The following is a 26,528-nucleotide window of genomic DNA, read 5'->3' as shown; positions in this document are numbered from 1 at the left end:
GTGAATGTTGAGTGCTTGCATGCCGGTGTGTCTGGTGGTGTTTGCATTGATGTGTACTGCTTGTGTTTGTTGAGATGGGTGCATGCAGATGTGTCTGTGTGCTTGGGACAGGTAGGGGAAAAGGATATTTGGATAGAGCAGAGGGAGGTGGAGGGGGAGGAATGTGGGTGTGACTGGCTGCCCTCAGTGAGGAGGCTAGAGCCTGAAAATATTTCTGTAGGCCAGACATGGCACTTTGAATGCCTTCAAGGAAAGCATTGGTCTGTTGAAGTTGGCAGGCCAGTCCCTGGATGGCATTCACAGTGGCTGTCTGCCCCACATAGATACTCCTCAAGAGGTCAATAGCATCCTCACTCAGGACAGCTGGGGTAACAGTGCTGGGGCTGAGATGCCTGCGGCAAAGGAGATGCCTACCCTCTTGGGTGAATGGGCATGGCCAACTGGGTAGGGAGCAAAAGGGAAGGGTGATGATAGAAATGGGGGGAGTGGACAAAGATGGTACAGGAGTAGGTCCTGATGGGTCCACTACCACAAGAGAGTGACCACTGGAGGCATAGTCCGATGTTGACGATGTTGATCCTGTCTCCTCCGTGGCACTCCCCTCACTCTCCAGGCCACAGGGTCCCTCCGTGTCAGTGGTGTCATGACTGGAGATACCGTGGCCAGATGCTTCCCCACTTGGTTGTGCCCTGTCTCACTCACTTGCTTGGGATGATGCTGCAAATGCAAAAAAGAAAAGGGTTACTATATGTTTCTGATCACACTTGAACAACAGCTGTGATTAGCAAACATTACCATGACGTCAAGTAGACCCCAGCAACATACTGCATTAAAGTGCCTCTTACATATGCCATACCATATGCATGCATGCCACCTGAACTATCAACAGCTGCTCACAGGAAAATTAGGATCTCAGACAACTACAATTGCATGGCTGAAATTGTGCAATCACAGTAACCATTGAAAAAGTAGGAGGCCACGTCATCTTCAATGCTTTGCCTCATGGACCATACCTCAGTTACCTGTTGTCATACAATAGTAGGCCAATGCCAAGTTCATTCCCACAGATCCCACACAAGGTCATGCAGACATCTATTTGTCACATACACAATGACACAACAATAAGAAATGATGCTCCAAAAACCTGACATGTTGCTGACAACATTACAGTAGCCTGGAGACGGTGACATGGTAATACTCATGTCACACTATCAACATATCATATCAACAATGCACACCTCACAATGTGTAATTTATCCTAATGGAGTCATGGAGGTAGTACTAATGTTGCTCAGATATGCTACACATTGGCATGTAAATGTACACTTTAGGCCAAATGTGCAAATTGTCAGGGAGATATGTCTCTAAAATCCACAACACAATGAATCAGCAAGTACCAGGGAAATCACCACTAATTTCTGGCACCCCTTACAATGGCATACTCTGATTGCCTCAGTAGACGCCATTAGTCCTTTGTATGCTGGAGAGGCCCAGATATTTGCAACTACTTGTAGAAGGCCCTCAACATGTTGCACAATGGGAAGCTACATCACTGTCTCCATTTTGATCCTGCAAACGCAGATGTCCGTGGATGAATGGTTCTACCCATCCATATGTGATTCCAACATAACTGCAATTCACTCCATGATGCATGCCAACAGTTAGGTAACGGCCCTTCCACATTACACATGTGCAGTTCACTTTGCCACATGATGCCATATAAATGGCATGAAAATGCACATTGTGTGTAAAAACTCTAGTCCTGTCCATCATGTTCCTCATTGCTACTTAAGTTGTACATGCCAATTGACATGTTATGATGGGGGGTATGTGTGAGCCAACAATCAATGGTGACACAGTCCTGCCTGTGGTATCACATGAAATGTAGCCCCATTGCAAATATCCTTTTCCAAACACATGTTGGCATGCACATATATGTGAGGGAATGCAGAATTCATCCCATGAACACAGGTAGACCATGCATGAAACAGCAGTGTACACATTTTGTTGAAAAAGAAAGGGACACATGCTAACATGTAGACACAACAAATGTCGCAACATAAATCATGATAATAGACATTCCCCACTTACCAAGGGAAAGTTTTGATCTGGTGCTGCACCCAAAGAACAATGTATGCACTGTCACATGTGTGATGGCCACCTACACATGCCAGACAGTAGTGAGGCATCAGCACTCATCACACAATGTAAAGACAAGTGTCCTCTGGGGGGCAATGTACTCATTTGATCAGACACATGGCTGAGGACAGTGATCCATCACTTCTTTTTCTTTGGTCTGTAACACTGAGGAGTAGTGGTCTGTAGTGTAGAGTTTACACCCATTACAACAACACACATTACTTGATTGATCAGAGTACACAGCCTTGTGTTGTCCCTGGACAGCAAATTGTTTGTGGATGTACCCAGTAGTGTCATAAGTCCCTGGGCTAATAGACAAGGCACATCAGTATGCAACATATTTCATATCTACGTAAACAGTTACTCAAATACTATGTCACACATGGCCCATCCCAATTCATCGGGGGATGTCACAACCTAACACATCAACTTGCAAAGTGACAGACAGGAATATACCCTGTATTCACCCACTTGTGGCTGCTGTGCTCCCCTCAAAAACCCATCAAGGTCCTGGTACGCCACCGCCAGGATGCGCGACATAAGGGGGGTCATGGTCCAAAATGCGCCCCACCCATGTTGGGAGGACAGCCCCAGCTGGACCTCTGCAATCTTCTCCTTCCAGCAGCTCAGGTCCTCTCCCCTCTTGCGACAGTGAGCACTCTGCCGGCTGTGAACCCCCAGGGTCCGTACCTTCCATTTGTTAGCTTCCCAAATCTCCTTCTTTTGGACACTTACCAGTATGGATGCAAGAAACAAATCAAGTGAACACAAACACACGTTTTGCCTAAAAGGTTTTGTCATACACATGTCGGAAACACCAAACACAAAATGGGCAATTTGCCAAAATACCACTAGTGTAAAGCACATATGCCCATAAGTACAAGAATGTGACTACACACTTTTTGATTCATCTGCAGACTAACTCACTGCCCTGCTCATGGTCCACAATGGCAACATGTACTGTGATGTGGGCCTGAAGGATAAACTCCCTAGGCCTGACTGGACAAACACATTTACAATCTGACATATTGACTACATGCATGCACCTCCGACAGGCAAGTACAATAGTACAGACTTCACCCATATACTTGAGTGACAATGAAAGGGCTGGCATGGTGGGTGCAGAAGGTATCCTCCCTATGCATGTGTGGACATGTGGCCTACCAAATGCACACTTTTGCCACTTCAGGGGGGTGTCTGTGGTATCCACAGAACACTCCTTTGGACATGTGTTTCTAAGCAACAGATACTATTGCATCCAAGATACAAAGGTATGCATTGTCAATGTTGGCTATGTAACAAAGCTACTGAGTCACGTGTCATGGCCTCCCATAAATCAACACACTGTCTGCATTGTGGGTCTGTCATTTATACAATATGCCTGTACAGGGCAAATATGAATTTTGTGAAGGTGACAACAAAGCTGTGTGAGTAAGGGACCTGCCATGAGTCAGTGACACACATTGAAAATGATGCAAAATTCACATATGGACTAGTTCTGGGATTTACCTCTGTACCTGTTCCTTATTTAGTCAATGGACCCAGGCATTCCGGGCAAGTGTTGCAACTAGAGCTTCATATTGGCCATGTGACAGGATCTACTGGTGTACAGGGAATGGGCACAGTGAAAGATCTGTGGCACAAGGCACATTGCTTCCAAGATTCTCAAATAACTTAGACAAGATCCATGCACAGCTCATGATGTCTTGCACATACATGTTGACTAACATTTACAACCATCATAATCAAAGAAATGTAATTGGATGGTAGTAAAGTCTCCTTGCCCAGTTGTGTGCATCCAACACAAGGTTGATCTAGGACAGGAAGAAACATCACACAACACATAATGAATGAACACAACATAGAGTACTGGTCACCAATACCTGCATCATATACATCCCATTGATACCACACAGACTGCAACAACAGGCACACAAGCAGTCTGACTGGCACACAGTGGTCTTTGTAGCATATGAGAAGGGAAAGGATGGGGTTGAAAGTCAGTTGTACAAATGAGGTACTTACCTGCTCCTCTGGTGAACCAGAGATCTATCCATACAGGGGAAGAACCTAATTCACAAGCATCTTCAGCTCTTCTGGACACAAGACAGGGGGCCCTTTCACCTGATGGACATGGCATGATAACTCCTAGGACACAGCAGCTGAAGTGGTGTAGGTGTTGCTGGCAGCACTCTCAGGAGTGAAGTGACTGATTTTGCCCAACGTGGAGTACAGGTATGCACTCATTACCTCAGATGTTGCCATCTGATGAGATTGCCCAGGTGGGCCAGAACTGTCCTTCACATCCAGATGTTCAGGAGTGTTGTAGTCACTGAGTGCTTCATCCAGGGAGGTCCATGGCCTCTGTGTGCCCAGCAGCAGATGGACTTGTTGATGTGAAATGTACATTGTTACTGGTTGTATTGTGACATCTACCTCCAAAGGTTTATTGTTAAAGTAAGCAGAAATCTTGTACAAAGTTAAGTTGTAGTTAATCCAATTGTACCAAATAGCCATGGTATTGAGTGATTTGACATGGCGTGTGAACCATGTCAACCCAATTTGATTAAAGCAGCTGATGAAATGTGCATTACAGTTTGGAGGATGGCCTGAAAATGACATTTTACCACCAGTGCAGCCAACACAGTGGAGAGGTAAGATATGGCTTTGACCATTTTGAGGCCTAGTTGAGTGGGATGCAGGCAGACCCAAGACTTTGTTATATATGTGACTGAAATTATCATATGCATAGTGCTGTGTCAGTGTGTCTGTTGCTGTTACCAATCTGGTGATGCATCTGGAGGCCTTAGGAATACTTGTGCACACTGGGTAAGGTGTTGTTCCGGTCCTCAATAGTTTCATCTTGGGTTAGCAGGTCAAGATGGAGCTAGATAGACAGACACATCTCTGATTTGAGCATGATCTGTGCTTGATCACTTCCAGGTGAGTAAACTTCATTTGGGCGTTGACAAACTGGTCTTTGGACAAGAGAACACTGGGCTGGTGTTTGGAGTTCCAGAAACGGGGCCTGCTGGAAGTTGCAGTCAGGTCACTCTCTCCACTCCCCAACACTTGACAAATGGTATCCCCCACAGGTGAGTACACTTCAATTGAGAGTTCACAAACGGGTATTTGGGCAAGTGACTGCTGGGCTGATGTTTTGAGGTACTGAAACAGGGCCTGCTGGGAGTTGCAGTCAGGTCACTCCTTCTAGTTCACACACTAGACAAATGGTATTCTCCCAGGTGAGTACACCTCAATTGAGAGTTAAGACACAGGGGTAATTGTGCAAGTGAATACTGGGCTTGTGGTTGGATTTAGAGAAATAGGGCCTCTTGGGCTTTGCAGTGAGGTCACTCCCTTTACGTCCCAACACTTGACAAATGGTGTACTCCCAGGTGAGTAAACTTCATTTGAGAGTTCACTAACAGATGTATTGGGCCAAGTGACCACTGGGCTGGTGGTTGCAGTTACTGGAACAGGGCCTATTGTGCTTTACATTCAGATCATTCTCTCTACTACACACACTATACAAATGGTATCTTCCCAGTTGAGTAAACGTCATTTGAGAGTTCACTATCAGATGTATTGGGGCAAGTGAACATTGGGCTAGTGGTTGGAGTCACTGAAATAGTGACTCCTGTGAGTAGCAGTCAGGTCACTCTCTCTGCTTCCCAATACTTGACAAATGTTATCCCCCCAGATGAGTAAACTTTATTTGGGAGTTGACAAACCGGGGTCTTTGGGCAAGAGAACACTGGGCTGGTGGTTGGAGTTACTGAAACAGGGCCTGCTAAGAGTTGCCGTCAGGTCACTCTCTCTACTCCTCAACACTTGACAACTGTTGTGTATTACATATCTGTATCCAGGCTCCATTTAGGTTTGAAAATACATTTACATTTTGGGATATCCCGTGGATCATGGAATCTGTTTTTGTTATTGTGAGATTTCCAAGCACCATTTGGGCATATGGCATATGATGGGCCTGGGTGACTGTGATGTTAGGTCCAACAACTCAGATTGACAGTGTTAAAACTCATATACCCTGGGTAGTTAATGTTGGTGAGGTACATAAACAAGACAGTGGAAAAGTTGAGCTTTGAGCATGCATGACATTGAAGTTTTGTGTCGGCTTTTGTGTGTTAACTTACCAGACTCCACTCCCCCAACTATTCCTGTCAAGCCCTCAGGATGCAGAATGGCAAAGACATTTTCCTCCCAAGGAAAGAGGTGTAATGGGGTACTGGGAGGGCCACTGCCAGTCTTCTTGGCTTGCAGCTGGTGCCTGGAGACCAGGGAACGAACTATGCCCCTGAGGTCATTCCACCTCTTTCTAATGTCCTCCTATGTGCGCAGGGTGGGGCCTTCATCATTCACTCTGTCGACAATCCTATTCCACATTTCCATTTCCTAATGAGAGTAGTATGCTGGACTTGTGTGTCAAACATTTGTGGCTCTACTTCTATGATTTCATCTTCAGGGAAACAGGGATTTTTTACACATGAGATGGTGGGCAAAAAAAGAGGATGACCAGGGCTTACTAAACAGGGGAAGTTCAGTAGGGTGTGAATGGACAAGGGTGTGTGCAGGGTATTACATGGGATGGTGGTGTAGGAAAGTACCCTCTTTTTGGCATGTTACCACCAATTTCTGCCTGATGTCAGTGTGACTTTGTCTCTGGGATCCTGCTAACCATGACCCTAGTGCTTATTCTCTCTCTTCTCTCAGTTTTGTCACTGCATACTGGTAACCCAGTCTTTTATCCCAAATTGGCATACTGGTCACCCCTTATAAGTCCCTAGTATATGGTTCTTAGGTACCCAGGGCATTGAGATTCCAGGGGATCCCTATGGGCTGCAGCATTACTTTTGCCACCCATAGGGACACCCATACAAAGGCTTCAACAGGACTGGCATTGCAGCCTGTGTGAAATGGTGCATGCACCCTTTCACTGCCACTTACACTGCACCAGGTCACTTATAAATCACCTGTATGTCAGGCCTTCCAACCCTGAAGGTTAGGTGCAAAGTACCTGTGTGTGAGGGCACCCCTGCACTAGCAGAGGTGCCCCCCGTCGTCCAGGACCATTTCCCGGGGTTTTGTGACTGTGGGGACGCCATTTTAAGTGTGCACTGAACAAAGGTCTGCTTAATGGTAACTCCGAATATGGTTGTGTACATTGGCTAACATCTTGATACTATACCCCAATACTGATTCTATAATTGGTTGTATAATTCCACGCATTCTGGTGGCTCCACAGTGGACCACCAGTACTGCCATACCAGCCTTCTGAGGTTTTCCAGGCAGCCCCGGCTGCTGCCTCCACACAAACAGGTTTCTGCCCTCCTGTTGCTCAAGCAGCTCGAGCCCAGGAAGGCAGAACAAAGCATTTCCTTTGGGAGAGAGGAGTTACACCCTCACCCTTTGGAAATAGGTGTTACAGGCATGGGAGAGGTAGCCTCCCAGAGCCTCTGGAAATGCTTTGAAGGGCACAGATGATGCACTCCTTGCATAATCCAGTCTACACCAGTTCAGAGACCCCCAGTCCCTGCTCTGGCGTGAAACTGGACAAAGGAAAGGGGAGTGGCCACTCCCCTGTCCATCACCATCCCAGGGGTGGTGCCCAGAGCTCCTCCAAAGGGTCCCTGGGTTTTACCATCTTGGATTCAAAGGTGGTGGGGCACTCTGAGAGCATCTAAGAGGCCAGTGCCAGCAGGTGATGTCAGAGCCCTCCCCTGGTAGGTGCTTACCTGTGTAGCTGACCAATCATCCTTTCAGGACTATTTAGGGTCTCCCCTCTGGGTGTTTCCTCAGATTCGGATTGCAAGACTCCAGCAGGAATTCTCTGCATCCTTTACTTCACCTTCAACAGACAAAACTGCATCTGGACCCTCCAGGAACTCTACAAATTGCAACAAAGACGCAAAGATGACTTCTGCAACATTGTATCTTCAGCTCCTGCAAGCAATTGCAACCGTTTTCCAGGTCGTGCATCCTCAGAGTACAGCCAGTCTTCAGCCTGCACCAGAAGAATTAAGGGATCTACCTTGAAGTAAAGGAGTCACCCCTGCTTCAGCAGGCACCCCTCTGCAGCGATGACCGATGGCTTGAATCCCCTCTCCTGAAGAAGTGTGTGGATCCAGCCACACGGGTGGGTGACTGAAGTAGTCCTGAAAGTCCTGAAGTCCAGCTGTCCAACTTTGGTGGAGGTAAGAGATTGTCTCCCACACAAGACAGTACCCCCTCGCACCTCATGTTTTGCAGTTGCCAAGGCTTGTTGGCATTCTTCCATGAAGTTCTTCATGCACCGTGCAGCTCTGGCCCGCAGCACTCTATTCTGCAACGCACAGCTTCCTGAGTGGTTCGCCGGCGGCATGGGATCCCTTCCTGTAGTGCTGCATGGGCCTCCTTTTGCACCTTCTTTGTTCTCGTGCTGTGGGACTCCTGTGCGCACAGCCTGGTCTTCTGCGGGCACTCTGAGTTGCTGAGAACCCCCTCTGCCACCTACTCTTGGGTAGAGGCCACCAGATCCCTCCTGGTCCCAGGCAGCACCATTTTCCGCTAACTGCGTGCTTTGTGTGTGCCAAGCAGGAACCCAAATCCATCTTTTTGGGTGCAGTACTGACTGTTCTTCACCTGTGGTTCTTCTTTTGCACCTTCATCTGGGTTAGCAGGGGCTTCTGTTCTCCCTGGACCCTTCAGTGCTTCTTGGACTTGGTCCCCTTCTTCCACAGGTCTTCGGGTCCAGGAATCCATCATTGGTGTCTTGCAGTCCTTTCTGGTTCTGGCAAAATCTTCTATCATGTGTTCTTGTGTGTTCTAGGAAACCTAATGTGATTTACTCCTGCTTTCCTGGGCTCTGGGGCGGGTTCTATTACTTACCTTTGGTGTTTTCTTACACTCCCAGCACCCCTCCACACACTACACTTGCCTAGGTGGGAAACCAACTTTTGCATTCCACTATTTTAGTATATGGTTTGTGTCCCCCCTAGGCCCATTTCTAACTATTGTGATTTTCACTATTTGCACAGTTTTCTAACTGTTTTAACAGCTATTTCTGCATTCTAGTGTATATACTGTGTGTATTACTTACCTCCTAGGGGGGATAGTCTCTAAAGCATTTTTGGCATTTGTGTCACCAAAATAAAGTACCTTTATTTTTGTAACACTGAGTATTTTCCTTCATGTGTGTAAGTACTGTGCGACCGCAGTGGTATTGCATGAGCTTTACATGACTCCTAGTTAGGCCTTGGCTGCTCGCCGACACTACCCCTAGAGAGCCTGGCTTCTAGACATTGACTACATTTCAATAATAAGGGATAACTGGATGTTGTATAAGGTGTAAGAACCTTTGGTACCCACTACAAATCAGGCCAGCCTCCTACAGGTGGAAAAAGGGGTGCCTCATCTATGTAAAAATCAATATGTGCTAGTCGTGTTTCTTTGGCTTCATGGTGAAATGCAAAGGATTGTGTTCTGTGAAGGGGCATGCTTTATAGTGTGCTTAGCAGGTATGTCCACTGCGGTGGTCGACCGCCACAGCAAATGTGTGATTGTGATATGCTCGGTGGTTGGGTGCGGCGGTGACGGTGCTGGAGGACAGACTGCCTATATCCAAGCTGCTGCGCCGCTGGTGGTCTGCTTTTTTTGCTTGGCAGCAAGCGGTCCTGCCTGAATAACTTGTAATACCACCGTTTGGTGGACCACCAACATGGTGGTCTTTTCAGGACTGCCAACATGGCGGTCTGCTAGTCTGACCACAAAACCCGTAATCAGGCCCTACATCCAAAAGTAGAAATCTTCATTGGGTAAAGGCAAGAAAAGTATCAGGTGGGGAGGGACCTTCTCAGGTCTCAAAATTCAAAATTTCTCCATCTCTTCTGAGTTTTCCTGCCAACAGTCAGAGGCTTCACTGAGCCCTTGTCCAGTGTCTGTCCGACAACAAGAAGCCCTCTTTGGCTATACCCTGCGGCCTTGCCCCGGTGATGTTTTTTTTTACTTCCATTCCAGAGCCAAATCCTGAAGGTAAAACTTTCCATCAAGACAAACCTGGCCCCTGAATCCAAACCGTGCTCTGTCTCAGTCAGTCATAAACCCACCCTTGTCCCAGGCGAGAGCAACTAAATTACCGCAGTTTGCACTTAACACTTGTAGGTGCTATTTATAACCTCAAACGTGAAAAAATCATAACTCCGGTTCTTCTCACTGGATTTTTGTAAATTGGGTGTCCTTTTACTTATTAAAATATTCTGTTTTACTAAATCGGTATTGAATTTGTCTTTTGCTGTGTTTTGTCCTTATCACTGTTTAAGTACTGCATAAATACTTTACACATTGCCTCTAAAGTTAAACCTGGCTCAGTGCCATAGCTGCCAGAGGGTTGAGATCAGGTTTATTTAGTGACTTTTGTGGTTCACCCTGACATGGATTGTGAATATTATTTGAATTAGGCTCACAACCACTCTCATCTAATAACCCAAATTCTTACAGTTGGCTATTATAATGTAATTATTAGAAGTATTTCTATAGCACATACTGAAGCTCAGTAGCAGGACAGCATTTATCAAATAACATGGTAACAGAAACAGTGCAACAGATAATCAGTGGTGGTGTGTGGCCTGGCCGCCATGATGTAAAGGCGCGCTTTGTGACAGCTCCCCGGCCCTGGCTTTATATCCTATTACCATCCGTATCCCAGCTGAAACATCCCACCCACAATGTTCCCATCCTTGCTTTGGGGATCACCTGCAGTGAACAGTGGCTCATAGATTAGCTCCCATCTGCTACTGGTGGGGAGACCATGCCTTACCATTGGCCAAGCACATTTGAGGCCTACCTGCCCATGGCCTGTGCTGGAGTGTGTCTGGAAGGTTTGTGGCGATGGAGGGGCTGGGAGCCCCCTAATGCTGTGTCTCCGGCCTGCTCCTGCAGGGCTGAGGAGCGGAGCCTGGGGTCAGCCTGGAGAGTCCAATGGCGCCCATGTTATGTGATGTGTGTGCAACCCAGGGGTGGTTCTTACTAGAGCTGCCTCATGATTGCAGAGTGGAGAGGCTGCCACTGACCCAAATAAGAGCCTTGTCCTACTGACGGGACTGCACATCATGTGGGTCCTGGACTGGCAACATCCACTCGCCAGAGAGATCGTGCCTGCCTGCTGAAGGAGTGCCCTTAGGGCCTACGTTGCTGCAGCCGGTTTTGGTGCAGCTGTGAGCGGGTTTTGAGGATGGATGGGCTGGGGTCGCTTACTGCTGTAAGCCACTGAAATGTTCCTGCAGCCTGCATAGGTGGCCAGGGATCGTCGCAATTGGCGAGGATTGTGGCGCAGTCTGGGAAGCAGCCGGACAGAGCATGCTGGGCCCCGTATTGTATGGTGCAGCCAGGTCCGGGAACTGAGCCTGCTGGGACTAGCCTTCTGCTGCCATGGGTGAGAACCCCTGGCCTGCTGCACAGATCCTGTGGTGCTCTTCGTGGTGTGGGCCCTGGTGGAGAGTAATCTTAATGGTGGCCTAGACTGACACTGACCTGATGCCGTGGTGTAGTGCAGCTGGCTGGAGGCTGTTCAGGCACTGGAGTGTAAGTCACTGTGCCTCTGACCTGCCTGCAGAGAAGCCCAGTGCGATTTTACCCTGGGAGAGATTTGCATATCAGGTATGCCGCTACTGCAGACATGGTTAAGAGGGCAACAGGACTTATGGTGCAGGCATGCATTGATAAATACACCAGGTTGCTATCACACGAGGGATGCAAGGCAGAAACAGAGCACAGTGCTGACTGCCCCCGCTTATCTGACATGCTTAAAGCAATCCAGGAAACAGGGACATTCTTGGAATATTAAATAGATGCAGTGATAATTGACTTAAATCTGATGTGAACTGACCTGCTGGGTGTCTCTGACCGAGTGACACAAAAGGAGCGACAAGCTGCAGTCCTCATAGGCAATCTCAATGGCATCTCCAAAGTAATTAATAACCTTTCACACAAGATGAAGCTCCTGGCCTCCCATGTAAAATATGTGGAGGGTAGATCACGCAGGAACAATGTACACCTGGCGGGACTCCCAGAACGCAAAGAAGACAACAGTCTCAAACTCTACCTGAAGAAATAGATCTAGGGAGTCTGGTAGCCAAAGGGACTGTCGCACTTCTCAACTGAGAGAGTTCATAGAATGACAGCAAGTCCCCCTCCGGGGCTCCCCCACGGACCATCATTTTCCGTCTGCTGAACTACAGGGACTGTGATGCGCTACTGCAGGCAGCTAGGAAAACCAGTGACCTGTGTGTTAATGGTACAAATGTCAGACTGTTCCCGCACTATACACAGCAGGTGCAAAAACTTAGATGATCGTTTGAGACAGTGAAACAACACTGCAGAGACTGAGCATTGAAATACATGATATCTGATGGGGCATGGCGGCATGCAAGGAATGACAAAGGAAGCAGACCATGGCTACCTGGGGAGAGGCGGGGCACCAAACGGATGTTATCAAATCACCTCCCACCAAGCGAGGTGGGACTGATGGTGCAAGCCTTGAAACACAGGGCACAATCACCATAGGATGAGACTTTGTTATTAGCTAGGACATGTTTGGGGGCATATGGACTGTCTCTACCATTCCCCACCCCTGCACAATTGGAACCTGTGACCAAGCCTTGTGTGGAGTTCCCGGGCACACTACATGGTCAGTTAAGCATATGCATGACGTTTTCTTTTTTGTTGCATATGGTTGCTGTTCACTTGTGAACATAAATTTGTATTCAGTTCATTTTCTTAGTTTACACTATTTTCAATATACACACATTCCTGATCGTATCCAGCTTCTGACCCTGACCCTTTCATCAGGCTTACACTACTCAACTGGCGAGCGGCAGGTTGGACGCCCTTATGGGCTCTAGTATGTAGCACTTTACTTGGGTTGGTACACATGGATGGTGACGTGACACTAAGGGCTCGACACACACAGGAACCATTGCACATAGGTCATATGTACTGATACACTACTAATGGCTGAGATTACACTCTTAACATGGAACGTTAAGGGCCTTAATCAGTAACCCAAGAGGCTGCAGGTAGGATCATATTTGCACAGACAGGATGTACAGGCCAAAGGCTTACAGGAGACACATCTACTGCCAGTGGAATCATGCAAACTGGAATGGAAGGGGCATTTCTTTCCCATGAGTTATACCACTCATACGAGAGGGGTGGGCTTTGTGGCTTTTGGTGACTCTCCCATTTACACATAACATGATACATGTTGATGAAGAGGGTTGCTATATTCTAGTGCACACAACGGTGACAGCCGCAAATCTCAAATGGAGGGGCAGGCGGAGAGGGTGACAATATATAACAATAAAAAATGAATAATAATAAAAAAAATCGTACCTGTCCTGATGCTGCCTTTCCTTTTTTGATGAGAGCCTGAAGGTCATCTCATGCAGATTTCTGTTTGTGGGCTAGCTTCTCATCCATATCTCCAATCTCCTTATCCAGAGCCTTAATCAGTGAGGTGACTGAGGAAGTAGCAAAGTAGTGCACTACACCTTTAAGGGCATACCATTCCACCATCCTGGTGCTGGCTGCATGTGCATTAAAAGTAAAGTATTCCAAAATAATCTTGCACATAGTGTGCCATAACAATGTTGTGGGCAGTGCAGATCCTCCCCTGAAGCCCCCAGTACTTATTCTCCACCAGCCTTATCATGTCGGTTGAACCTCCATGAAAAGGCTGACGGAGAACATGGTCGTAATCAGATGGGTGGCGCTGACCTCGGCGCTGCCCTGGCTGATCACAACCAAGACCGCCATCAGCCCATTGGGATCAGAGATCCTGGCGAAGTTGGCAATCTGACTGCCAGACTTGTAATGTGGTGGTCAGAGCGCCACATCCACAGCGGTCCGATGGCCACTGCGAGCCTGACCGTCTTGAGACATACTTGGCCCTTAGTTTGCAAATATGATCATTTAGATTGAGGTTATGATGGATAACAAAACATATCGAATTCAAGTGACCAGGCATGTAAATGTACATGAGGGTGTAGTGTGGAGTCATTTTTAGACTTGAGTGTTTAGTGGCTGGAGAATAGGTGTAGTAATTTGTCATATTTATTTTCAAAAGGAGTGACGATATCCAATTGGTCAGCTAATGAAGATGTTTTTAAATTTGTGTACATCTAGGAGTTTCAGCACAGCATCTTTAGTATCTGAATTGTGGTAACGTCTGCTATATTTTTGGAACGAAAACTGGATTGAAATACATGTCGGAGATCGTTGAATATGTTTTTAGGAATTGTATTGAAATTAAACGTCTCAGTTTACCTTGCAATGTTTTGGAACAAATGGCCTAAATCAGTACAGTATAATTGCTTTGGTATGAGTCAAAGAGGGCAGTCTTTTCACTAGCGGTGATGAAAGGTACTGTGAAGATCCATTTAATCAAACCACAAACGTGATCATAAATACAGCAGTTAAGTATGTCTTGCCTCATGTTTAGAAGAGCAGTCTTGGTGAACAAATCAGGTCTGAAATCCGATTAGAAGTCACTCAAGGCCATTTGATTACTGGTGCGTCCATTGTGAGTAAGAAAGCGTGCTTGACGTACCTTCACCATACAAGGCAGGCCTGTTGGTTCTGTGGTTGGAAAGATTATCAGCATCTCTTTTTGGCTTCTCTACTCACATGTATCCTACACTCATCTCTTCAACACTCATTATTTAACTAAATGTTATAGTTGCAGTAGAGAAACTGGTAATATCTGCGTACCAGTAGGATTTGTGTGCATACTGGCTTGCTCGTACCATGTTAATTTGGCATTGTTGTTTGCCTCTGTGTGTTTCTTTCTCTTCATAAGCCATGATTAGTTACCTTCAGCCAACAACGAATGCTGCCAATCGTTCTGATTTATGGTTCCATTGAGGATGCGCAGCCTAGTCACAGTTAGATGTAGTGTTGATGAGTCTCTTGATGACTCAAAGCGAATGGTCATTGATGGATGGTTTCAGAGTGAATGGTGTGCACAGCCAAACCACAATGGGGAACCGGGGCGACCATGGTCATATTGTGAGTCATAAGACACCTTTGTTAATTTTCATATGCGGGTTCTAAAGCCAGATATTAATCTCAGCTCTCGCCTGAGAGTGTTGTTGTCCTTTCATAAATGTGTCAGAATGCTGGTCAAAATAAAGTGACATAGTATTGAAATAGTGGTCATTTTTATGTTACAGCTGTTGGATAGTGGCACTGTAGAAAGTTAACTTGAATACACTTTTTGTCTTTCAGTGCGGGGGCTGCTGGGCCTTCAGTGTAGTGGAGGCAATAGAAACAGTTCATGCAATCAGAAGCCATTCACTGGAAGAGCTCAGTGTACAAGAGGTCATCGACTGTTCAGAAAAGAACTTTGGTTGCAACGGAGGATCTCCTACCACTGCTCTCAGATGGCTAAATGAGGTTGTTAAATTTTAAGCAAAATGTGTTTACCTGATGAAGAGTACTATGAAACAGCAGAATATTTGAAAGTTAGCATTGTAGATAGCTTCCAATCAAATTAAAGCAAATAATAATTCCTTAAAATATAGGTGTCCTTTGCACTTAATACTTTCAACAATGTATTTTTGAATGGCATGAAAACTTTGGGAATGGTGACTTATTCATATATATGTATTCACTGAAGAAACAAAGGTGCATATTGAGACTTGTTTCCTGCTCACATGAGGAAAACCACTGAAATTTACAAGTTATGGCATGCAGCACATGCAATACACACCAAAACTGACAACACCTGCCTTGTTTCACTCTTGCTTGACTACCTGTTTTCCAGGGCCATTTGCAAATGAGTGTTTTATGCATGATGAGTGTAATAAGTTATGGTGAATCGCATTCCCTAACTAGCAAATTTCAGTGTGTTTCTGCACTTCAGCAGTGTTCATTACTTAGGGCCTGATTAGATCCTGGTGGAGGGGATTACTCCATCACAAATATGAGAGATATCCCGTCTGCCATATTACGATCCCATAATATCCTATGGAGATCGTACTACGGCGGTTGGGATATCCGTCACATTTGTGACGGAGTAATCCCCTCCGTCAGCATCTAAATCAGGCCCTTAGTTTTTAACTTTTTTCCAGCTAATTTCGATACTTTTTTTTTATATTGCACATATGTATCAACTCCCGCAACACACAGCCTTTGACCATGTGCAGCAAGGGTATGATGCAGGGCCTGACTGGGGAATGCTCCCTATTCCGTAACTACTGTTAGTAGCCACCCTATAGTGCAAATGCTGTAGCTTGTCCATACAGGCTTGATCCCAATGTCTGCCCTTCAACCAGGCCCTGCACCCAACCACCTGCGGCCCTTCAAACCTCTCTACCTGCAGTACTCAGTCATGCACAGTGGATGTTGGATGCAGGCCATGCACCCAACATACTGCTGTCAGTAAACCCATGCTGCACATGGCTTTGGCCCTACACAGCAAGTGTAGAGTACATGCCCTGGCATTTGGCTGGAATTAGGAGCTTGTCTTTAAGCTTTTATAAAATGCTAACTAATTTGGATGTTTATAAAGTGAAGCACTTTTAATGGAAGTCATTGTTTGTGTATTTACCTAAAGTATGTGTGCAGAGGAGGTTGGTCACTTGCAGAGAGATGGTCACTGAACATCATTGAACAACAGCCCTTTGGTCAGCCTTTTGCTGAAGAGGGCAGAAGGCAGAGCAAGTAGGGTGGTATTGGATGTGTGCGGTCTTAAGTCCTCAGAAACCTCCAAAGCAAAGAAGCCTATTAAGAAGTGTATGTGCTGCATTGTATGCAAAAACAGAACACTGTTTTGCACCCCAACAGTTACAGGTCTTGGAAAATACTCTATACAGCACTGCGGTAGTTCCAGCAAGTAGAGTGACACATCACCCAATTTCTCAATTTTTGTATGATGCCTCATCACCAAAAAGCAATAGCATACTCTTAAAAAGACTTTGGTGGCACATTATTATTTATGTTCTCAATTGCTACTAAGGCATATATTATTCAGTTTTCATATCTCCTTTAGCAACACGATTCCCGATCAGCATTCTGTCCCAGGATTCTCTTGTGCCTGAAATAATACCAACATTATTCACGGAACACCTCTCCTACCAACATGTCCATGTGTGCAGAGGACCTTTGGTCCAGACTCTTCACTCCACCCTATCCCTCTGGCTACTGCTAAGGAAGTCCATGTTTTGCTATTGGAAATGCACCACCACTCTTATTGCACACTGTACGCAGACTCCCACAAAGGTTCCTCAGGCCTGTAGTTCCTCTCTTAAGTAAGATAATGCAGTTTCTTAAAACTGTAATTTAGTCCAGGGAATGTTCATGTTCTTTGTCGGTGTCTCAAACATTCTATATTTGGGCTTTTACTGAGATTGGCAATATCAGTTTCATGTACTCTGTTTTGGTGAAGTCTTCCGTGGAAAATGATTTTAACAGTAGATGGTGGAATTAATGGTAATTCTCAATATAAGTAGACTTTTGAAGGCAGTGCTGCCCCGCTGTTTTTCAGCTCTGGGTTCTGAGTGACATCATAGACAACTCGACCTTTGCTCTCGTTGTCTATTATCACTCATAGTCACGTGGTGAAAAACATTGCCATATTTCGCTGCGATCTTTGTATAGTTCTATATGTTGTTTTTTAAACCAACTTATAGTTATTTTCTATAGGAAAACAAAAGGGTTGGATCAATTGTTTATAATGTGTGTTTTTATTTGCTGCGCTTTTGCTCAAATAAGTAAGGTTAATGTGACTACTGGAGTTGATAAACATATATGTATATCACTTATTTTCCAGACACAGCTGAAATTGGTGAGAGATTCAGAATACAGATACAAAGCACAAACTGGAATATGTCATTATTTTCCCCGTTCACTTTTTGGAATCTCAATCAAAGGTTTTGAAGCTTATAATCTCAGGTAACTAATCATTTTGTTATTATTCCAGTGTGATAGAAATTGGGTAGCACACTTCTTAAGGTCGAAATAAAAATAATGATGAACCGTTTCAATGACTATTAATAGTGAGTTGGCCTAAAACTAGTCCTATGTCATTTCAACCAGCAGCTCATGATGTTAGCAATGAAGTCTGGAAACATATTTTTATAAAGACCATGGACAATGGACCATGCTGGGCGTTCCAGTGAATCGTTTTGAGAGGGCTTGAGGTCAGGATGTGGGACTGTTAGGCGCTCATAGTTTCCCCTCAAATTCAGAGATTGACCCCCAGCCTATTCAAAAGTGTTAGTAACAGGGAGAAGGGAAGCTGTGCTTTCTCTGAAGTTTAAGTACAAAATTCACAGCTGTGTTGTTGATGACCAGTTTACAACCCCAACATTTAATCTCAACATACTTTGGAGACTATTAAAGTAACAAATCAGTCTGACAGTTTACTGTTCAAGTTAAACCCTCCCTTGGCAGAATTCTCATTTGATCATTACCTCAGCTTACCATCTCACACCTATAGCTTTTTACTGATAACCTTCATCAGTTTTAGCCCTTCTAGAAAGTGGATGAATTGCTCATTATAGGCCTGGCAGAGGACTAACTGGCTAAATATTAAGTCAAAAACTGGGCATGAGCATTTGTCATGGGAGGATTCTAGTCTTTCACGCACAGCTCCAACACGAAATGGCTCTTTTGTCTCACTAATTTACTAACAACCCATGTATGTGGCATAAGCAACAATCATGTGGGTTAGAACTTAAATACAATAAAGCACTGGATTCAAGAGATTGTAAAGCTCGCTTTTCTGCATTTAATTTAAATTATGGGGAATGTTTTTCAAAACCTTGACAGTGTTCTAGCCCCTACCTAATTGTCTGTTATTTCCTGTGGCACAGCTGAATCTTGTTAAAGTTTCTGAAGGGCAGACTCCACCAGGAAGGCTGGCTTTTCATTTGTTGATTTTCGTCTCTCCTTTGCCCACTGCTATAGGGTGAAGGTTGCAGACAGTCATATGCCCACCTCCTCCTAAGAGTACATGTATTCAAAATAGACTGAATTAAGGCATTATTCCAAAGACTGATAAATGCACACTATCAAGGTAAATACCAACAATGCCACCGGCTCCAGAATTCCATTTTACAGACAGATTTTAGCTGTGAGTTGTTGAAAAGAGCTATTGGGAATAAAACAGATACTTACAGTGGGCTACGTACAGGCCTCTTTCTTACCTTAGGCTTTCTTGACTGTCTCTTTGCTTGTTTCTTATTCATTGGTTGTCTTTGTTTTCCTATATTTGGCTCTCTAATGAAGGATAGCTTCTTTAGCATTCTTTCAATTGGATGACTTGTACCCTTAGACTGCTCACGTTCATGGAACTACTTTTGTTCTTTCTCTTTTACCACGCCATGGGAGTTCAGGGAATTTTTTTGCACTTTCCCTAGTGGTGTTTCCTACCCTCCACCAAGTACCCGCACTCCCCACCTGTTTCCCGCCTAAATACCGACACCTGCCCCATGCACACCATGTTGTTCCCTTCTCGCCCTCTCGTCCATTGCTTTCCCTGCCTCTTATGGTTTTCTTTTTTCATTTACAGTTTCCTCCTCCCACCTCAAGCTCCTATATTCTCACCTGACCTCCACTTGAGCCCTCCGGTAGCATTCACAAACATAAGGGGCGGGAGCGTATTGGTTTAAAAAAATGTAGGGCCATGTAAATGCAATTTGTTATTGGCCCTTCTGTTTTAATACGTTCTGTCAAATACATTTATCTTTTTTTAATTTATTACTCCAATATTTAAGTTCTCCATCTTGGAATGGTAAATAAAAGAAGAAAAAACAAAATGGCCGACACATAATGCACTCATTTCTGGTGATGCATGCACATGTATGCCATCGGGTTGGAACTAAATTGCAGCACATGCACTTGCATACTTCTTTGCACCATTATTCTTTTCTTTTTTATGTGCTGATGTTGCATGGTGTGCCAAGGTGGATCCTCTCTCAAGACAAAGAAAAGAACAGGAATAACTGATGCCTACTCCAAATATCCTATCAGCCATGCCCGAAGAACCTAATATAATCAACAAATGTTCAAGTCCATTATAAGTCAAACAGGAAAATCTAAATCGAGAATAATGGTTCCAAAATAATTTAGGGGATCTGAAAAGAGTGAAATCTCTGTTGAATTAGAAAGATGCAACAGGAAATCGTGCAGTACTGCCATGATTCACCTATTTTGCCATCCAAAGCTAAAAAGATGAAAGATTTGTTGCAAAGACATTTTCGATGACCTCTTAGGTCAAAATGTAGTCAACAATATATCGGTCAATGCTGTGTGTGTTTTCAGGCTAAGACAGAGAAAGCCGGATCCCTAAGATTATTATAACATTTTCCATGCTCTCACGACCTTGATCAATAATTTCTATGGAGTTTATTGTTGGGTTCACCATGTCACTGGATTGAACACATTGTTAGTAGTGGTGGATTATATTACAAAAACGGAACATTTTATACATTTCAAAGCTTTTCCAGCTGTTGTAGAACTGACAGCCATTTCTCTTAATCACATCCTTAAATTCCATAGATTACCCAACATCATTATTTTAGAACAAGGGGTAGAGTACATGACACATTTCTGAAAGATCTAACAAAATCCACAAAAATCTAATATTTTTCATATATATGCTATCATCCACAGACAGTCTGAAAGACTGAACCAAGCGATAGAATAGTATCTTCACTGTTTTCTTAATGGAGCATCTGAGTGAATGGAGTCATTGGATGTGCCGGGCAGAGTTCGCGTTCAGCAACTTTACATTCTTCCATGGGAGTCTCTCCTTTCTGTTGCTCTTCTGGTTTTCATCTTCAAATCTTTTCTGTGTCTGTCTCCAAACCCTGTTCCATTCTGAATACATCTTCCTTGACTAATGAAGAAAGTTAGGAGAGATGTAGGAAACCTGCCTTTTCTGCGTGGTTACCCACAGAAATTCACCTTTTGCTGGGCCCTGTATTTTTGCCAGCTTTAGATGAATATAGCACAGAGCTTTTAATTTTATGCGCTGTGCCATGGGAAGCCAGTGAAGAGAGGAGATAGCCTCTTTAACAGACATGTGTCTAGGTATGTCTAGAAGTAGCCGAGCAGAGGCATTCTGAACCACCTGCAATTTCCTACTTACATAGTTTGGAGAACTGAGATACAGTGCTTAGTCAAACCGGGAAATAATAAGGAGGAGCAATGTCGAACCCCTACTTAGTAAGATTAAAGCACTCCTGAGTTCTTGGTGTGCCCACGCCATGACCTGTCTGGTAAGAGTTACTGCACTCGTAATGTTTGTGCGGCCTAAAATCGTCTATACGTTTCAGGCTCTACAGCTTCCGATTTCTAGAGGGGAGTTTAATCAGCTACAGGAGACATGCACCACTTGTGACTGTAGAACGAAGAGACCCCTATGCATAAGTGCTAGTGTACACTACATTCTACTAGGGTTAGTCTGCTGCATAGAGTGATCGAACATTTTAGTTGGGAAACTGAGGTGAAATGAATTCACTAAAACACATTAGACTTGTATTAGTAATTACTATTTGCCATGTTTAAAATGTAGAATAAAATACCTTCTAAGGAACAAGGAAAATGCAGTGACTGAATGTTGTACGACTTTCCTGTAAGACTAGCATAAGCAAATATTTGCTCTGTCTTCGGGCGGTGGACTTTGTTTGGATTATTTCAGACTAGGAGACAGTGTTCTGCTTGGAAGATCAATGATTAATTATGTTGTGTTGAAGCCACAAAATACTCGTTTTGGAATTAATCCTGTTACAGTCCGGCCCCTCATAACCGCTATTGTTACGCAATACAATTTGATCACAAGCTGTATAATTTCAGTCATTTCAGTTCTCCTTATTTAATTTCCTTTCTTCTCTCATTTATATTTATAATTCTTGGAAATTGTCTATTTGTTGTTAGACTCTGTCTTCTTCAATTCACTGACTTCTATTCACCAAGTACAAAAAATCGTACTTCAAATAAATATTTTTATAATTACTCCATGTGTTGTTTTGGTTGTTCATCATGTTTAGAATCAGCCTACTGCATTTTGCCGATATCGGACTTCACTAACAGTTTTTTTGAATGGTAACTGGAACATAAAATATTCCACCTCAGCTATTGAGCATCGGGCCTCTGCCTCGATCTAAGCACACTAATGGGCATTATGCTGTGAACAGCGCAGTCAGCCTCCTTCCTTACACTTCCGGTTTCACACCTTTCCTCGGATTAGCCTGCAAACACATCTAGTGTACCAGCTGTCTACAGAGGAAGAAGGGAGCAGGCCCTTGGTGCATTGTAATGGCCATCACTATCCTGGTTCTACTCCCGCCACTGTTTCCCCAGGCTTCCATGACGTGCTGGGGGCTGCTGGTGTCACAGTGTCACCTCCTTTTTTCCTGCAAATGTGGAGAAACAAAATAAAGAGGTATGAGGTATAATTCAAATTTCCGCAAGGGTCATGCACTTAGACTTTAATGTAGAATAAAGTACATTAGATCCACATTTTCCAGTGTCTATGTTGTGGACTGTTACGGAGCAGTTTATGCTTCTCTTATGTCAACGTCTACAATCCCATATAAAGACAACAAAAACTTGTTTCGATATAGTGCTTCATGCGGCACTTTTGCCTTTTCTAAGCTCTTTATGTAACAGGCATCATTACACACATGCAAGGAGGCATGGCATACACAAACACACTGAGTCCCTGTTGGAAATTAGCTTTTTCTGCAGGGTCACCATGAATGTTTTGCCTTTTTTGTGAACCCGATCTTTGCTAGTTGTAGAACTCTGTTAACTGTTGGCATTCCCCTAATTGGCATATTTACCTTCCATTTAAGCCCCTAGTGTATAATACTAACAGATTGTTCTAAGAGCCTGTAATTTAAATGTCGGAAAGGGACTGCAGAACCCGTTGTGCCATCCGCTACAGTGACAGTCTAAACATGATTACAGGCCTACCCTCTGTGGATGTGCAGTTTCAAAACTGCAAGTTGGACATGTAAAAATAACGCCTTTTGGCAGTCCATGACTTTCCTTTCTAGTATTTGTGAATATTTGTAAATCACCCCTAAGTAGGCCTTGTTGCTGATAATACAGGTAGTGTGGAATTTAAAAGTAGAAGAAAGTTTAATGTTGTACATGTCCATGGATTGGAAAGGCCCAAAAATACTTTCACTGTAGCAGGGTTAGCTGTTTCTTGGGAAAGAATTAGGTTACAATATTAAATGTAATAATGTTGTCTCAGATGAAGGAACCGCCACAAATGTCATTTGTGACTTTTAAAAATATTCATTACAATCCCAATCCACTGGTAAAATTGCATTTACAATTAATATTTTGTAAAAGACACTTTTAGAAAGTTACCTTTTCCCTGCCCACAGCCTCGGGAAGTCCATTTGCAGGAGCTTCATCTGTCACCTGGCAGCTGAATAGCCCCCTTGAAGAGGTTTGAAAACGTTTCTCAGAGCACGTCATAGACTTGAGTGTCGCAAGGTTGTGTTCTTTGCATGTATGACTCTAGACACACATGCTATGCATACTTCTGACATCTAGGGCCTCATTATGAGCTTGGCGGGCGGCGGATTCCGCCAGCCAAACTCTTTGGGTCGGAAGACCTCAATTCTCAGCTCACCAGCTCAGCCTTGAATACATCCACTCCAACGCCTCAGAGTCCAGCGAAGAGTTCCTCCAGGCAGAGGAAGAAGATGCCTCCGAGGACACTCCGTCTACCTTGGTTTGTGCCGGTCCCCACGTCAAGACAACACCATGCTTGGGTAATGTTGATCCCTCTGTGCCAGTCACTTCTCATGTGTTAGACCTGACATCCCTAGGGTGGTCACCCCTAACTTTTTACCTACCTCCCTCCACTTCTTAGATACTGTTTTTGCTGGTTTTAAGACTCTGCGCACTTTACCACTGCTAACCAGTGCTAAAAGGCATATGCTCTCTCCCTTTAAATGTGGTAACATTGGATCATACCAAATTGGACTATTTAATTTACTTATAAGTCCCTAGTAGAGTGCACTGTATGTGCCTAGGGCCTGTAGATAAAATGCTACTAGTGGGCCAGCAGCACTGATTGTGCCACCCACTTAAGTAGCCCCTAAACCTTGTCTCAGGCCTGCCATTGCAAGGCCTGTGTGTTCAGTTTCACTGCCAATTAGACTTGGCTTTTAAAAGTACTTGCCAAGCCTAAAACCCCCCTTTTTCTACACATAAGACACCCCTAAGGTATGCCCTAGGTAACCCATAGGGCAAGGTGCTGTGTAGGCAAAAGGCAGGATACGTACCTGTGTAGTTTACCTGTCCTGTAAAACCCCTAAATTCGTTTTTACACTGCTGTGAGGCATGCTCCCTTCATAGGCTAACATAGGGGCTGCCCTCATACATTGTTTGAGTGGTAGCTGCTGATTTGAAAGGAGTAGGAAGGTCATATTTAGTATGGCCAGAATGGTGATACAAAATCCTGCTGAATGGTGAAGTTGGATTTAATATTACTAATTTAGAAATTGCACTTTTAGAAAGTGAGCATTTCTCTGCACTTAAATTTTACTGTGCCTTACAATCCACGTCTGGCTGGGTTTATTTGACAGCTCCCTTTTGCATTCACTCAGACACACCCCAAACACCGGATACTCAGCCTCACTTACATACACCTGCATTTTGAATGGGTCTTCCTGGGCTGGGAGGGTGGAGTACCTGACACTTGCATGTCAAAGGACAGTAGCCTGCCCGCACACAAAGAACTGCCACACCCCCTACTGGGACCCGGGCAGACAGGATTGAACTGAAAGGGAACCTTGTGCACTTCTAAGCCACTTTTTGAAGTCTCCCCCACTTCAAAGGCACATTTGGGTATTTAAACAGGGCCTCTGCCCCTACCCACTCTGACACTTCCTGGAAAAGAAACTGCAGAACTGCCTGGCTGCCCAGAGGACTCACCTGTCTGCTTTCTGTGAAGGACTGTTGCCTTGCTGTTGCCCTGCTGCCTTGGTGCTCTCTGGCTGTGCTGAAAACTGCTCTCCAAGGGCTTGGATAGAGCATGCCTCCTGTTCCCTGAAGTCTCAGGACCAAAAAGACTTCATCTCTACAAAAGGGACTCCTTGTGCGGCGAAATTCGATGCACAGGCTGCCAGAAATGATGCACAGCCTGCACTGCGGTGAAAATTTCACTGCACTCCGAACCAGAACGACGCAGCTGACTTCGCAACAAGAAGATCGACACAGCACTAGCATAGCGACCGGAAATAGTAGAAAATTTGACGCAATGCCCACCGAATCGACGCAGCTCCTGTGACTTCATCCTGCCAGTGCAGGAAATCCAGGCACCGTCCCGGGGGCGTGTGAAAACCCCAGCAACCCGAAGAGGATCCACGACCGAGCGCCGGAAATTGATGCACAGCCGTCCCTGTGTGAAAACTAAATGACGCATCGCCATGTGCAGTCCGAGAAATCGACACACACCCCCTTTGTTTCCTCACATCTTCTTCTCTGTGGTTCTTTGCGGAGATTTTTCACGCAAACCAGGTACTTTGTGCTTGAAAGAGACTTTGCATGCTTCAAAAGACTTAAGACACTTTATATCACTTTTTAGTAATATTTCTACATTTACTTATTGCATCTTTGATCGTTCTGACCTGCATTTATCAAGATAAATATTATGGCCCTCATTACAACCCTGGCGGTCGATGTTAAAGCGGCAGTAATACCGGCAACAGGCCGGCCGAAAAGAAAATGGAATCACGACCATGGTGGAAACCGCCAGCACAGACAGCCACTTTAACACTCCGACTGCCACAGTGGTAAAAACAAACACCGCGGTGGTACCCGCCAACAGACAGGTGGAAGACAATGTACCGCCCACTGTATTACAACAGGCCTATCCGCCACCTTTTCCAGGGCGGTACGAATGCCATCAAAAGCAAGGGGGAAACAGTCTTTGGAACGGAAACCACTCACCTCTCGACACCCAACGAGGAACCAGGACACCATGGAGCCCGAACTTCAGGTGCTACCAATGTTGGTTTACCTCCTCTTCAACCAGGAGCAGCAAAGACGGCGGCAACAACCACGGTGAGTACTGCACCTAGCACACAGTCGAGGGGGGAGGAAAGAGAGAGTGACACACACGCACCCAACACACAACACCCCCATCCCTACCCTCACCCATGACACCATACACAAAAATACATGCATCAGCATTACCTATACACCCGGTCAGCCCCTGGAAGAACGCAAGGACATAATGAAAGGATTGTAACAAGTATAATCATTGAAAATTCAGATATGGAAACAGCTCTGTAACAGATCATTATATACAAATATGTACAGCAACTACACAAGTCCGGATAGTGTTCCAGTCATTGTCCGTGGAC

The 26,528-nt window shown here is 44.8% G+C and overlaps 1 protein-coding gene across 2 annotated transcripts in view; it reads left to right on the top strand.

The window, feature by feature from the left end:
• CTSO (cathepsin O) overlaps positions 1–26,528 on the top strand; it is a 94,830-nt gene that overhangs the window by 50,367 nt on the left and 17,935 nt on the right. For both annotated transcript variants that reach the window (XM_069243140.1, XM_069243147.1), the window contains exons 4-5: positions 15,415–15,582; positions 17,960–18,081. In XM_069243140.1, the coding sequence (XP_069099241.1) occupies positions 15,415–15,582; positions 17,960–18,081 (290 nt within the window). The remainder of the gene's footprint in view (positions 1–15,414; positions 15,583–17,959; positions 18,082–26,528) is intronic.

This window comes from Pleurodeles waltl, chromosome 1_2 (genome assembly GCF_031143425.1).
Source record: "Pleurodeles waltl isolate 20211129_DDA chromosome 1_2, aPleWal1.hap1.20221129, whole genome shotgun sequence".
Classification (NCBI taxonomy): Eukaryota; Metazoa; Chordata; class Amphibia; order Caudata; family Salamandridae; genus Pleurodeles; species Pleurodeles waltl.
The sequence above is the reverse complement of the archived record's forward strand: the minus strand, read 5'-3'. Positions and strand labels throughout refer to the sequence as shown.